This window comes from Glycine soja, chromosome 2 (assembly GCF_004193775.1).
Source record: "Glycine soja cultivar W05 chromosome 2, ASM419377v2, whole genome shotgun sequence".
Taxonomy (NCBI): domain Eukaryota; kingdom Viridiplantae; phylum Streptophyta; class Magnoliopsida; order Fabales; family Fabaceae; genus Glycine; species Glycine soja.
In genome coordinates, this window is record NC_041003.1 from 47,660,945 (window position 1) to 47,677,237 (window position 16,293).

At 32.7% G+C, this 16,293-nt stretch overlaps 2 protein-coding genes across 2 annotated transcripts; one reads left to right on the forward strand and one right to left on the reverse strand.

Annotated features, from left to right (window-relative positions):
- On the forward strand, window positions 1–7,259 carry LOC114400394 (CSC1-like protein At3g21620). The gene is made up of 12 exons (XM_028362839.1): window positions 1–281; window positions 980–1,328; window positions 1,753–1,899; window positions 2,238–2,373; window positions 2,634–2,735; window positions 3,369–3,488; window positions 3,653–3,733; window positions 4,478–4,818; window positions 5,122–5,367; window positions 5,860–6,184; window positions 6,356–6,589; window positions 6,807–7,259. Exons 2-12 carry the CDS (start codon window positions 1,009–1,011, stop codon window positions 7,035–7,037), a joined length of 2,283 nt encoding a protein of 760 aa, XP_028218640.1. The 5' UTR covers window positions 1–281; window positions 980–1,008; the 3' UTR covers window positions 7,038–7,259.
- Window positions 7,260–9,466: 2,207 nt separating this feature from the next.
- LOC114400403 lies at window positions 9,467–12,007 on the reverse strand. The gene is made up of 4 exons (XM_028362845.1): window positions 11,697–12,007; window positions 10,962–10,998; window positions 9,942–10,025; window positions 9,467–9,717 (listed from the first exon to the last, which is right to left on the reverse strand). Exons 1-4 carry the CDS (start codon window positions 11,985–11,987, stop codon window positions 9,665–9,667), a joined length of 465 nt encoding a protein of 154 aa, XP_028218646.1. The 5' UTR covers window positions 11,988–12,007; the 3' UTR covers window positions 9,467–9,664.
- Between the last annotated feature and the right edge of the window lie 4,286 nt (window positions 12,008–16,293).

Below are 16,293 nucleotides of genomic sequence, written 5' to 3' on the forward strand. Positions count from 1 at the left end.
GGCTAGGCACACAAATCTTACCTCACATGACTAAGACATGCATGCTGCTACAAATTTATAAATCCTCAACGGACCCTTTGAAAAGAAAGGCCATAAAGTTCGTAACTTTTGCTCATTGCTGACTTTCTGGCTTCTGGGTTTTCTCCCTTTGGTCGGTTGAACTAACAGTGGCATTATCATCATCACAATTAGGTTCAAAAACCACCACTCTGTGTGTTTTTTTCCTTGTGTTTCTCTCCCATGTGTCTCCTTCTTTGCTGAGAATTGTTGTGGCAGACAAGGTAATGTACCCCAATGGAGTGGATCTGTTGTATAATGATAGTCAAGGACTTTTTTTTTGCATTTTTTTTATTTGCTATGGTACCAAATGCTAAATTTTGTTTAATTGTCTGTGTTTTCTGTTGATGACTGGAAGATCAAAACATGTCATGAAGTCTGGGCTTAAATTTTTGGTTTTGCTGTGAGAATGGGATTTCAGATTCTGAATCGGTTTTGCCTTAGAGAAAAACATGTCCTTTTTTTATCTATGAAAATTGAAGACAGTGTCAGTGTCAGGGAGAAAAACATGTCCTTTGGATGCTGCATTTTAGAAGCGGATTATGGTTTGACCACTGAGAGATAATAGGAAAAGGGCTAATTAGTACTTCCTTCTTTACTTGATTATGACTTCACTTTGTGAGAAATTTTGGGAGGAAGATAAAAGAAAACTCAGTTTGACTATGACTTTTCAGCCTCTCCCCCTTCACAATTTTATTTTTAATTATTATTGTTACTGTTTTTGTTTATATGATCACAAGAAAAACAGTTTTTCATCAGTTCTCAATTTCAAATCAGACGTTAAACCTTCAATCCTTCATGTCATTATCTGCTTTGTCTTCTACCTCTATCACTGCTGCAAAATAAGGTTGTACTTTTAAATTCAAAGCTTATAAAGAAAGGGTATTGATTTTGACATTATGCTTATTTGTGTATTTTGCAGGGAGTAGCTTCTTCTTTCTAAGTTGACATATGCACATGGCTTCTCTTGGGGATATAGGACTTGCAGCAGCAATAAACATCCTTAGTGCATTTGCCTTCTTACTGGCTTTTGCCATACTTCGAATTCAACCTATAAACGATAGGGTGTATTTTCCAAAATGGTATTTGAAGGGTTTAAGGAGCAGTCCATTGCAAGCAGGGATATTTGTGAGCAAGTTTGTCAATTTGGACTTCAAGTCATATATAAGGTTCTTGAGCTGGATGCCTGCAGCATTGCAAATGCCAGAACCTGAACTAATTGACCATGCAGGCTTGGACTCTGCTGTGTACTTGAGGATCTACTTACTTGGGTATGCTCTGATCAATAATCCTTTGTGCAATATGTGGATGTCTATTTAATATTAAGTTTATTTTGTTTGAGTCATTTAAATTTAACCCCACAGTTAGATAAACATTAATTTGAAAAGTCATTGATGTCCATGAATAATGTCTTTTGCATCACAAGAGAATTACAGAGTTTACATTGAGAAATCACTGTTATTGGCTATGAAGCAGGATGGGACACCCTCCATCCCTACGGGTGAAAATCTTCCCTATACCCAATATATGATTTAATCTAGCCTGGTAACCAAAAATATTTGCCATGAGTGTTTTTTTCCTTCACTCTAAATTGTTCCAACATGAGTTTGTTTTTCAGAATTGTTCCATTGTTAGCTCCAAGGTTACTAATGTCTTCGATCTTTTACCAACTGGCATCCTGTTATTGAACTGCAGGCTGAAAATATTTGTCCCAATTGCAGTCCTAGCATTTTCTGTTATGGTTCCTGTCAATTGGACAAATAGCACCTTGGAGCGTTCAAATTTGACTTATAGTCAGATAGATAAGCTTTCTATTTCAAATATTCCAACCGGATCAAATAGGTATGCAAACTTTTCAACCGGTAGGATTGTTTTCGCTGTTTACATATTCTTCATTTAATATGAACTTTCTAATGTTATATGTTTTTCTTTATTTAAAAGAAATACATATTAGTATTAGTATGTTATATACATTCATCCTTTTGTACCTTTTGATGAGTGTGTGAATTAGCATTTACATCTCTAAGATATTCCATGCAAATCTTCTAAATCAATTTTGAACAAATTAATACCTCCTTAGTCACTGGCTTTACAGAACCTTACTCCCTTCCTGAAGTAACTGCCATTTTTTTTCATACACAAGGATGTTTATCTTCCAATACTTGTTGCATGCATTGCAGATTCTGGACTCATTTGGTAATGGCATATGCTTTTACCTTCTGGACATGCTATATCTTGAAAAGGGAGTATCAGATAGTTGCAACAATGAGATTGCATTTTCTTGCATCAGAACGACGCCGTCCTGACCAATTTACAGTAAGATCAAGTTTTATCACTGACAAATACTATATGTTCATAATCTTAGTACCACAGCTTCTGTAATAAGGATTTATATCCTAAGATTAGTAAAGCCCACATATCTCCTACAATCTAACATCAAAAGGTCTATCCTTCTTTCAAGTAACCATCCAATTGCACCTTCCTACCTTTAAAAATATAGAGGAAAAACTTTTGACAATAAACTTTATCTTGTGTTTCCCCATGCTTGCTCCTTCATGCAATTTACATTTGTGCAGGTACTTGTTAGAAATGTACCACCTGATCCTGATGAATCGGTCAGTGAGCTAGTGGAACATTTCTTTTTGGTCAATCATCCAGATCACTATCTCACTCAGCAGGTCTGATCCTTTCTGGTTACAAGTACACATGCCTAATTCTGTTTCTCTGTTTCAGAGCTTGTAATATGGTTTTGTAATTTGAGTGTATCAAAATATTAATATTTACCAGTTATAACTTCATATTCATTGTTACTGTGTTCAAATGGACAGTTATGACCTAATCTAAGGAGCAAACAAAAAGATATTTCTAAGATAGGTCTGGTACTACTATAAGTTTGGTTGCAGATGTGTTGTTTTCCAATAAGTTGGGGTAAATTTTAGTGTAAGATAGTTTTCGTAGTATATTTGACAAACTTCCTCTCCTCTACTATTGGGCAGAAAGTTTCAGGTGAAACTTATGTCTACTTTTTTCTTTGTAGCATGACCAAGTCAAATAGTCAATGGCCAAGATTTGTGTTGAAATGGATTTAGCTAGGACAGACCTTGAACTCAATAGGATGATCTCATTATCAAACAGAACACCATGCCAATTAGCTTCATTTGATTTTGTTGATATTTAATGGTACTAGGATATCAAGATCAACCCGTTTTAACCCTTCAATCACATATCATAAATTCTAGTAGGCTGTTTATTGTGTTTTATCCTACCACGTACTTTTGTTTTTTTCCTTACTTTTAAAGGTATTTCTGCAGGTTGTTTACAATGCAAAGAAACTTTCTAGTCTTGTTTCAAAGAAGAAGAAAAGGCAGAATTGGCTTGACTACTATGAACTTAAATATTCTAGAAATCAATCCACAAGGCCATCTAAAAAGGTATACTATTTTCAATAATCTGGTTCCTATGAATTCTGACTTCTGAATTATCTTCCATTTTTTTTAATCTTCAGCATAAGCTCTTGCCATTTTTCCAAAGGTATTCCATTTCTTCTTTTTTTTTCCTTCACTAAGTATTCCATTATCTTCCATGGGGTTTGCAGACTGGTTTTCTTGGCCTTTGTGGTAATAGAGTCGATGCAATTGATTTTTATACTGATGAAATCAAGAGACTATCAGAAGAAGTAAGCAACACTTTTCTATGCTTGTTTTACACATTTTTTAAATATTGGAATGGTTTAAATATATTCTCAAGTTGTAAATGTAATCTTGAGAAATAAAAAGTAATTTATTAAAAAAATTGAAAGAGATGTGAGCTAATTATCGTGCTTTAACATTGCATGCATACTTAAGCTAAAATGTTTTTCTTCTTACACCTGAAACAGAATAAGAGATCTTTCTTATCGGTAGTGTTTACATACTTACTTAAAATGGTTTTCTTGCATCTGTAACTCTTAAAATGTGGGTTTGGGCTTAACTCAGTCTCAAAAGTTAGCTCATAAGGTGAGGGTTGTCCACCACTTATATATTTTATCTTGACACTATGTCTAGCCGATGTGGGACTTGAGTTTTTTTCCAAGATACCCCTCATGCCCAACACTTTTGTATAGCATACTAGTGAATAGTGATAAGGCCAAAATAGTATATATAAGTTGGGGACAATCATAACCTTACAAGCCAGTTTTATGAGATTAAATTAGACTCATAGCTCACATTATGAGAATAACAATATAAGAGGTGTTTTCAATCAATATGACAGAATTTATGTCCTCGTTTTTGAAATTTGAATCTTTTCATTATACACATCCAAATTAATTTTCTGATACATATGTTTCTTACATCATTTTACTAGAAGAGATTATCGAATTGTTCATTAAATTTGTTTTTATAAGAAAATGATTGAATTTGATGTTTCTCTACACTTTCAGATAGAATTGGAGAAACATAAGGTGATGAAGAATTCTAAATATACAATGCCAGCTGCTTTTGTTTCCTTCCGAACTCGTTGGGGTGCAGCTGTTTGTGCACAGACTCAACAATCTAGAAATCCAACCGTATGGTTGACTGAATGGGCTCCAGAACCTCGTGATGTGTATTGGGATAACATGGCAATACCATATGTTTCACTAACAATAAGGAAGCTTATAATTGCTGTAGCTTTCTTCTTTTTGACATTCTTTTTCATGATTCCCATAGCATTCGTACAGTCACTGGCTAACATTGAAGGCATTGAAAAAGCAGCACCTTTCCTAAAATCTTTTATTGAAATGTAAGTGTTATTTATTTATTTATTTATTTTTCAATGTCATCTTTTTCTTTTTTGCATTAATACATATTTCTGTCCATTGGTTGACTTTGTATATAAAATTATTGAATAATATGGAAACCATTAACTACTTTTATGGTAGCAACCTAGTATTGATTACAACCCAGAATATGTTGTTGAGTTCCTATGTCTTGCACCACTGACAAGAGTGATGAAATGCAAAATGTTACAGATAACCCTGTGTAGCTTTGATACCGTAAAGGTGTATGTGGTAGAAACTAATCTTATGCTTCTCTTTTATTCCAGGCAATTCATAAAATCCTTTATACAAGGTTTCCTTCCTGGGATTGCTTTGAAGATATTTCTCATATTTCTGCCAGCAATATTGATGATAATGTCCAAGTTCGAAGGGTTTATAAGCACGTCTGCTCTAGAAAGGAGAGCAGCCACAAGATATTACATCTTCCAGTTCATTAATGTATTTCTTGGGAGCATAATTACTGGGACTGCATTCCAACAGCTAGATAAATTTATCCATCAGTCAGCAAATGAGTAAGAAAGTCCTCCTAGTCTAGTATATGCACTACTATCTATTACAATTATTAAGCATCTGTAAGTATAGAAGACATTACAAATTTTAAGAAATGCATTTTGCATTTAATTTTCATGTATGTTAGCAATTAATTTTGATTAATTTATATCTTGAATTAATTAATTAATGTTCACTCATTCTGGTCAATACAGTTAGTTAGGTAATTGTAAAACAATCATAGAACATATCTTTTCCATTTTTATCTCATGAAAAATGAGTTAAAAATAAGATTATATGAAATGGAACATGTGCAAGGTTATGTTTGTCTAAAATGTCTGAGGATAGAACAACATTAACTCAACTGGTTGAATTTCTGGTGGTCTCTTCATTTGTAAGTAGTGTTATCTTGTGGCAACTTGCCTCTTCTGACGATAAAGTTTTATAGTCTTGAGGGTTATAGATGTCACAAATAGCTTTCAATAACCTAAAGTAAACATATGCCATGTATGCAGAATTCCAAAAACAATTGGTGTCTCAATTCCAATGAAGGCAACTTTCTTCATAACTTACATAATGGTGGATGGGTGGGCTGGATGTGCTGGTGAGATTTTAAGGTTGAAGCCATTGATATTTTATCACTTGAAAAACTTCTTCTTAGTGAAGACTGAAAAGGACCGTGAAGAAGCAATGGATCCAGGGACATTTGGTTTCAATACAGGCGAACCTCAAATACAACTGTATTTCTTACTTGGCCTTGTGTATGCTGTAGTCACACCATTTCTACTTCCATACATCATAGTGTTCTTTGGCTTGGCATATGTCGTCTACCGTCATCAGGTAAAAGTTAGCTCATGAAAGGTCTTCTGTTTCAATGCAATTTAATCTTTGTTTTTACAAACTGACCATAGACACGAGAAATTTTAAGGATGAATATTTACTATGTATTATTCAATCTTCAACAATTGAATATTTTGTTATGTAGCATAATGCCTGAAATCTAAATGGCAGATTATTAATGTCTACAACCAAGAGTATGAGAGTGCTGCAGCATTCTGGCCTGATGTCCATGGACGTATTATATTTGCGTTAGTGATCTCACAGCTGCTGTTAATGGGGTTATTGAGTACAAAAGAAGCTGCTAACTCAACTCCATTGCTCATTACTCTCCCAATTCTGACAATATCATTCCATCTGTATTGCAAGGGACGATATGAACCTGCTTTCGTTAAGCATCCATTACAGGTTAGTCTTGATGTTGCAACTGGCGTACAGTTTTTGTACTTTTTCAGCGATTGCCAAAGCAAATCAAATACACAAAAAAGCAATGCTTTTAGGGACACCCTTTGTTTTGAACTTGCATTTTTTATCCTTTTCTTGGTCATGGTATCTAAGTTCCGTCATTCCTTTACCAAATTTGAGCTAATTCTCTTCCCTCTTCTCCTTGTGCTGGAAACTTCAGGAAGCAATGATGAAGGACACATTGGAGCGTGCAAGAGAGCCAAACTTCAATTTGAAAGAGTTCCTTCAGAATGCATATATCCATCCGGTGTTTAAGGGTGATGATGACAGTGACAGTGATGTAATGAGCGAAAACTGGGAGGAGCAAGAACCTGTACTTGTACAAACAAAGCGCCAGTCCCGGAAAAACACACCATTGCCTAGCAAACATAGCGGTTCATTATCATCTTGAATGCCACTTCTTATGAGCATAAAACTAGAGCAATAGATAGTTTGAAGTTCACTATTGGTGGCACTGCTGCATGATATACCCAAACTCTACTCTCTTTTTTTTCTGTATATAAATCAGAATCTAGATAATCTTTCAATGAAGTATATAACAGAAGTATGCAGGTCAAATTTTGACAGTCTGATCCGTGAAACAAGTTTTCTAGCATAGTGCAGTTTGAGATCTGATGGTTGATAATGTTTTAACTAAATATTACTTTTAAAAAATTAATGTAAAATTTAATAGTAAACGTCCATTTTCCTTGACATTATAGGAATCGGACACGTTAATCTCTGATTTTATAATATTTTCATTTTAATTAACTTTTTACATCCTTCAGGTCGGAAAAAGTTATTGGCTTTACAAAATACTTACTTTAATTCTCGACTTTATAATATTTTCATTTTAATTTCCGGTCACTTGGTTGAACCAACCTTCGTTAAGTCCAGAAGTGGATGGATTAAAAACCAGTGGACCACATGCTTTTCATCCTTCTTTCTTTCTTTCTTTCACTTCTAAAATCAGAGCAAACGCTGAAAATAATCTATTTCAAGGACAGGTAAAAAAGGATCCTCATCCCATTATTTGTATTTTGTTGTATCATTTTATTTGTCTCATGGTAAGATACACTTTTTGAAGCACGTTCGTGCGAACACTAAAAAATCTTCAAACAAAATTTGGTGGTTGTAGGGTAGATATTATGCAAATCATCCCGCACTTCAAATTAGACGTGCGAATAACCAAATTCAATGAATGGTTTTTAGTACATGTCATTGCCAAATAATTAAAACAACCAAATTCAATAAATGTTCAATACATATCATTGTCTTGTCAAGTGTGTTTCTGTAAATCATTTCAGTAACTTATAACTAGCTTATAATTTAGTTTGTCTAAAAATAATAACTTATTTGTCGTACTATTTATTTAATTTTGAAAAGTTAGAGTAAATCAGATTTAGTTAAGTTAAATTAAAATTCTTTAAAATGAATAAAAAGAAATAAGAATGAATAAAAATAAATAAATTTCTTTAAAACCATCTGCGGTATTGATTTGTAAGAATTTGCTGTAAGATTGAAATTTAGTGTGAATATCTACTAATAGTCCAAACATGTCATTAATACTCTAACTCTTCTTTTTCAATTTGTAAATAAAGGAACTTATATAAACCACAATTCACTCATTTAAGAGCATTTCCCGCGTTCCTAATAGTCAAGGTTTCTTAAAGTCAAGGAAATGTGCTTAACTTGATTTATAGTTGGAACAAATCACCTAGTCTTGCTTATCCAAGCACGCTTCGTTGCTTAAAAACTTTTTTAATAATAAAAAAAATCAAATTTTCAAGCTTACAATCAACAGATAAAGGAGGGAAGTTAATAGAAAAACACCAAACCAATTCTAGAACAGAATCAAACACAATTAAACCAAGACCCAAAAATTTAAAAGAAAAAAATACAATCAAATTTAGAACTCACAACTATAAACTCTGAACAAATAAAGGTTTATGGTAGCAAGTTCTAAATTTAATTACATTTTTTAAATAATTTTGACTATTTTGTTCGAAGGAGTTGAGCAAATAAAATCAGTTTTGAAAACAGAAATCAAACACACTTGTTTTCTGCGCTTATGTGATATCGAACTCAAGTGCTTCTAGTTGAAAAGAGTAGTTCAAACCAAAAAACCATCATACTTGTAGTTATTAGTTAGCTCTTAAGTTATTTTTTTGCCAAACATAGCTAAAAATGGTAGTTAAAAAAATGAGTAATTGCAATTATAAGAAACATTTTAAAAAACGTATGAGTATTAAAAAAAAACAATACATGTACTAACAATGTAATTTTTTTTAACGTTGTCACCTAATCACAAGTAATCATCTATAATAAGTTTATAAACTTTTAAAAGTCATTCCGAAAATAACTTCTGATTGGTTGAGAATGTAAAAAAAAATTACACTAACAATAAATACAGATTAAACTCCCAAAAAAATTAGAAGACTAAAACCAAAATAACAACTTCTAAAATAAAATATTAGTTATTTAAGAGTTGTAGCGTAAAGGCTCCTTTAAAACTAAAAGTTTTTTCTTGATTCCATACTGACTAATTCAAGATATGGAGAAAGAATCTAAGGTGTACAACTTATTTTTTAAAACTATTCCAGGTAGTTTTTTTTTTTAAGTAGATACTTTTCCCTCTTTTTCTTTTATGAAAAATACATTGCTTAATTCTTTTAAGAGTGTTTTTTTTTTTTCTAAATGTGTTTGACTTAACTTCTCTTTTTAAGGAGAAGAAAAACATTTTAAAAAAAGATCAAACACTACCTCAATCAAATTAACATGACTAAAAACATATTTTATCCCTTTTCTTTCTTGATATGATTAGTACACATTTATATGATATCTCCGCAACGAAAATTTAACATAAGATCAAAATTTGACTGATTTTATGCAAAAGCAATTGGCCAATACCTCAAAGGGCCGCAGATTAACGTGATTAAAATGATTCACAGAAAAAAGACACTATGGACAATAAAATTGTTACAAGACCTTACATATTTCAGAACAGATGGTTTTTAGATATAACACGAATTTCACAGCTCATAGCCGACGGGAATAGCCAGAACCTCCACATTTCTTGCAGAATATCAATCCTATAAAGTGGAAACAGAAAGAACCATATAAAGGCCTTAAGTAAGCCATTCATTCATGAACGTGGGGGGAGAAAGAGTATTGATTTTCAGTCACACGCCAACAGTAAACAAATTCTTATAGGTGGTAAATAAAAGAAAGCATATCCAAAATGACTCAAGGAAAAGAATGCAAAATAAAGGCAATCATAATAATTTTTTATGCACATGATAACAGAAATTGATACCTGAACCCTTGCATACTTTACAGTTAATTAACCCCATTTCTTGCTTCATCTTGCCATCGTTGCAAAATACACATTTTGTGCCACCTGCTTGTCAGCAATGTTATTCAAAATAGTAACTTCTGTCAACAACTACTTCATATACAATGTAAAACACAGGTCAATTTAAGAAAGGCAGACTTGCAGAAATCCCATTGGTGAAGGAACAAAGAGGGTCACAAGAATAATAAAAGCATTGAGAGGGGAAATGGCAGTAAAAAGTAGAATTATCATTCATAGCCATCACCACAAATAGGTACTAGACTTTCTTTCTCGTCCAAATGACCTATTGCCATACAATTTATCTCCATTTACAGGGTGATATAATTATTGAAGGGAGAAAGCATAGGTGGAAAGGGGTAAAGAGAGCAATCTTAATCCAAAAACAATTGGTTGAAGCTTTATATTCTATATCATACATTGTAGTGGTAGAAACACAATAAAACCTGTCATCGAGCCAAAATTTGAACATCGCATGCTATCCACACACTTATACAGGTGGCCTTGACACTGCATCATCTCATGCAAGGTTTTCTTCTTTTAATTTCAGCAGAAAACAAACAGAATTCACAAAGCACTTGCTACAGATCACAACCCTTATGGGAATACAAATTCAGGCATGTTGTTGCTGGGAATATTGTTTGAAACTTGAACCAATTGCCCCTAATGTCTGCTTGGTTGAATAGGTGGAAAATAGGAGAAGATTTTAACATGAAAAACACGACACATTTGATTGATATGACAAAAACATGAAGAGGAGGGAAATTGTTTTTATTTTCCACCCTCTCACTATCCACGTGCTCAATCAAGCAGACCTCAAGCATCAAATCAAGCCAGTGTTTATACACATGAATAGTGATATCCTCGCTCCTAATATTTTAAAATGTTCATCGTATTCTTGGCATAAAGCCTTAATAATTTCCACAAATCAACATAAAAGCATAGTACATCAATTTTTAAGCTCAAATGAAGAAAGATAATTACCGTTGCCACCACAGCGCTCACAAGGCACCGGATCACCCTGCAAAACCCCATCACTCGTTACCAAACAGAAGAATCAACATTTGACCCAGAATATTATGTTAGAAAGTACCATACACTTCCGTAAGCAAAAGTGGATGCAATTATGCATGTGAATCCTATAGCACATTTCTGAATGAGGTAAACTGGTTGTTGCATTCACCATCAGTCCACCACCACCACCCCTCAAAAAAATTGTTTTTTTATTTTTATTGTATCAAACCAACAAAAAAAAATCAAAGGATAATTATAAACATTCACTTAAATTTTCTTATTCCAATCATTTTTCTTCCTATCTCTCTATACCTTTCCCTACAGTTTCCATTACATTATTTGTCACTTCTATCCCTTTGTGTCTCTACTTTTATTTATTCTTTTAATTCATTAAATGGGGTGATTGTTCACAATTTTCCAAAATCAAAACTGAAGCAGCTGAGAGTAAGCACTCAGCAGAAGTAACAATCTTTAAGACCAAGATACACTATTTAATTGAAGGAAATAATTAGAAAAACTGGACCCACAATATGACTAAAAAGAACACATTACCGAAAGCATTCATAACTAAATACATAAATGCACGTGGTTCTTATAGTAATACAGTAAGTGTTACATAAAATCTATCAAAGAAGAAGGAAATAAAAAACATATTTTTATGAAAAGTAAGAGAAGCCCAGAAGTGAAGGAACAGAAATGAAGAACCTTAAGGCCAAGGAAGAGAGAAAGAGCAATGGCGGCCAAAACACTGACAGTGACGATAAGTGTTTGCGTGTCGAAATAGAAAGTGGTGGCGACGCCGTTAAAGAGCAAAATGGGGTCGATGATCGTCAACAGCCTCGGCTTGATGGTGGCTTTGCGTCGTAGTTTGGAAGGGAATTGGGGAAGAGAGCGAGAACGTGTGGAAGAGCATGGACAAAGATGAACAGAGCCTTTAGAAGAAGGAGTGAGAGAAGAAGATAGAGGATGAAGGGTGTAGTAAGGAAAAGTGGCCATTGATAAAAAGCAAAGCAAACAATATTATTAATAATATTAGTATGTGGAGCTAAGCTATTCCCCGCGATTTTTTCACCAGTTACTCTTCAAACACGTCACATCATCGTCCCACCAAACACTTGCATCAATTAACATGGAATGGATTGTTCTAATTCCAGCTTAAAAACACATTTCTGATTCAAATCTTGAATACAATATATTAAATATTTAAAAGAAATTTTTTATCAAGTATATAATGATTTTATCGGACTCAAATATTATTTTATTATTAAGTATAATTATTTTTTTAAAAAAATACATGATTTAAAAGAAGGAAAAGAAAATATGTCACATCAGACATCACAAAAGCTTCAGCACTTGTTCCTTTTTCTTTTCCTTCGCTTAGTTCAGTTAATTTTATTTTTTTTAGTTGATTTTGATTTTGTAGAGATTTGTTTCTTCCTAAAGAATGCTGCTTACATATATGTTGAACAAGGATTCTCTCAATCTGTGCAGTTTCTAATGTTTTATTATGGATATGAAGCTAGGAGCTCACTCAAAACAAATATTCAAACTCGATTCCTTCTTATTTTGGCTTCTATTTTCCTTAAAATTTTCTGTCTGAAAAGAATTTATTGCACCAAATTACATGCGAAAACTAATTATCTTGATTTTCGCCACATTTCTCAATCTATTTGTTTTAGTTTACCTTAGTTATTCTGTTTCTTTTTAAGTGTCTTTTTTTTATGTTTGAAAGGGATAAAGGTAAGGAGAAGGGAAATAGAGAGGTAAGAAAAACATAACCATGTCTTTTCATTTGTTTCCTCGGAGAGAAAGTGAAAGGAAAATGAAAATGAAAAGAAAGTTGATTTCTATAAACAAAATTCAAAATTTTCATTCCTTCTTCTTTTTCTTCAATTTTAAATTTTAAACTTTTCTCTCATTCACTTTCTTGTCTTTCAAAAAAATATAGGGGTAAGGTTATTATACACAAATGAAAAAATACAATAAAGTTTCTTGTTTCTTTATAAAACATTTTAAAAGTTTTCTTTTATATCCTTTTTTATTTCAAAATAAATGCATTTTAGGTTGAAAATAAGTATGTAATTAAAAAAATAGTAATTAAAATTATTTTAAGCTTTGAAAACGAAAAATAAATAGAAATAAAAGTTTTCTATAAAAAAAAAACCAACACTTAAGAAGAAAACAAGAAAAAAGAACAATTTTTAGTTGTGTATTGCAAAGTCACACTCCCTACTTCCATTTATAACACAAAGGAAACAAGTTTTTTTCGTGTATTATAAAATATAAACAACGTAAACATGTTTCCTTCAAGGATATTTTTGCAAGATAAAAATAGGGTTTGAGAATAAAGAAAAGGTATGTGAGAATAATACTTACCTAAACTCTAATAGAACATTACCTTTTTATTCGTAGTCTTGGGCCAAAGGCCCAAACATACAATAAGGGATTTCTTATTTCCACTCCCACTCACTACTATCTCACTCCCCTTTGTAGTGTTGTTTCCCAAGATACTCTCAAAATTAATCTTGTGATTTTATACTCCCCTTTTTTTACCTCTTCAACCACCAACTTCACTCCTCCGCCTTCGCACTAACTTTGAGTCTTAGACCACCACCTCCGACCCCTGTTAGGATGCCATACAACGCAACAACATCACCTTGGGACTCGTTACTCGACAACTTTCCCTTTGTATAGCACAGAGGATTGGAATTCAAAAGTGTGCAAGAGAGAGATGCACGAGAGAAATCTGGGGTAGCTTTAATCTTGGCTATTGTGGTTTTAACCATATGTTGTATGCTTATTCTTGTGGGCTAAGCTCTTTTGGTCAGCTTTCTCACACCTTGTGATTAAGTGTGACTTTTCTAATAAAAATTTTATTGGCAGTTAAAGAAAAAGGTTTAGTATAGGATTAGAATTTAATTTTGTGGCTAGAGGCTGACACAACAGTGGAAGAGATCGCAAAAGAATTATATAAGGGAGTGCAAAAACACTTGTTGAAGAATCCAAAAGAAAGAATCATATATGAGGAGTGCAAAATCACCTATGAACATTAGTTTCCAGGGTACTATGGGAAAAAAATTATAAGAAAATTAAAAGGGAGAGTGTATTAGTAACGGGGGAGTGAAAAGAGAAACTCCATACAATAAAATATAATGGGCTTTTTTAAAAAACATAATTACCCAGCCTCCTCCTCCACCACTAAAACTGTTTCAAGATCAATAATGATAACTATAAGTTTGTGATTATTATATAAAATTTATTCAAGAAACATTAAAAAGTAGAAAAACTATCTTATGTTATAAAACAGTTTTATATTATCATCTAATTACAAATCATTATATATATATATATATATATATATATATATATATATAACAATAAGTTTATTAATTTTTATAATATTTGTTAAAAGTGATCTCAAGGATAATGTATAATTTACTACCTATATAAAAAAAAAAAAAATAGACTTTAAAAAGGAATATGGTAATAGTTTTACTGGTAATGTAAATGTTACTATCAAAGGATGATGAGTTGTAATCCACACGTAGGTGTGGCTAATAGTGCTACGTGGGTGTATGTAAGGAGATGATTAATGAAGTAGGGGAATGGATAGGAAGGAAGGGCCGTTGCTGATTAAATGCGTCAAAGAAAAGCCAGGGCAGCATATAAATTGTACTGCTAAGAGCAATAAGTGTTTGTGCCATGCAATTCTCTAGGATGAGTCTGTCTAGTCTCTATAAGCATTTTCTGGCACCTCATCTGCTACTAGTAATAAATAATGCATTAATAAAGTGAAACTCTAATTCTAACAGGAGAAAAATGCCAAAAACACCTAATAAACGATATATATGTTTTCTCCAATTATAATTGCACACACACCATCTACCAAAATTTCAAAACACTGCATGGCAAAGACTGCTGCATTGAAGCCAGCACGAGTCCTCTTGTTGGCTTTTTAAGACACCCACCTGGCAATTGTGCTCAAATTCTCGGTGAAGACAAATAACCAATTTTTCCATTAAAGGGGAGCTCCTGACTAGTAAGAATTTGATCGTGAACATGCTTATAGTCTGGATGCATTCCTTGAAGAACCAGCATTACGTACACATTATCTAGTTTCTTCTTCATTTCTTTTAAAGTGTCAGCCTCTAGATATATTTTCATCTCCTCAACGACAGATTGGGCCTTAGAAACATAAGAAATCATGTCATGGTCAGATTGTTCAAGAGCGACCAGTTTTTGTGCCTTCTTCCAAAAGGAATGAAAGGTTTTGAAAGCCCTGAAACTTGCTAGGATGTCAGACTCAACAGATTGCCATAACAAAGCACAGAGTTGATAATCAAGCTTTTTCCACTGATCACTTTTTTTTTCTGAAACTCCATCCAATGGTTTCTCCAAATGATCATAGTAAATAATTTTTGCTATTTAGTTTCTCTGAAGTGATGGTTGGTATCTCATAAGTAGAGAAAGAAGAACCTTCTAATTTCTGACCATCTCCTAATGTCATTTTCTATAATGGAAAAAAAAAAAAAAACGACTTGTAACGTTGAGCAAGCAACAAAGTCTCTACGGCATTCAGAACACAACCAAATCTAGGACGAAAAGTTATACTGTTAAGAGAGCCAGAATACACAAAAAACACACAACAAGCATATCAAATATCAGTTTTAAAAGAGATAAGAAGTTAAACTTGATGTTAGCTGAAAGTATAAGATGATATACAATTTTGAAAATAAAATATATACATTTGAAATTAGTTTTTTATATAAATCATTAACTTGATATATAAATTTAAAAAAGCATAAAAGAGTATAATGCTAGGAGAGTGAGGTTGATCACTTTATGAGAGTGAATGAAGAGTATTCAAATTTCAAATATAAGTAAGTAAATACGAGGGAGAGTAGGAACAATGAAAGCCTAGGAAAGCAAAAAGACGGGGGTACATTTGATTTGTATAAATTTAAGGGATAGGACAGCACAATATTTGTTTTACATTTGATTTTAGTAAGACTTACGGGACAACACAACAAAAATGTAAAATCTTACTCACTGGTACAACTTCAATCTTGTTACTAGTCTAGTACAACTTTTTTAGACAAATACAAGAGATATAAAAGAAAAAAATACTCATTATCTTTTTTCTTTCTCATTCTTATCTTATCTTGCATGGACGCTTATCATCTTTTTCGATTTAAGGATTTTTATATGGTTACTAATATAAAAAGTGCACAGCTTTTCTTTTATAAAAGAAAAATAAATTTTGGTTTTACGTTGTTAGCCTGTTACTAATGTAACAAGTACA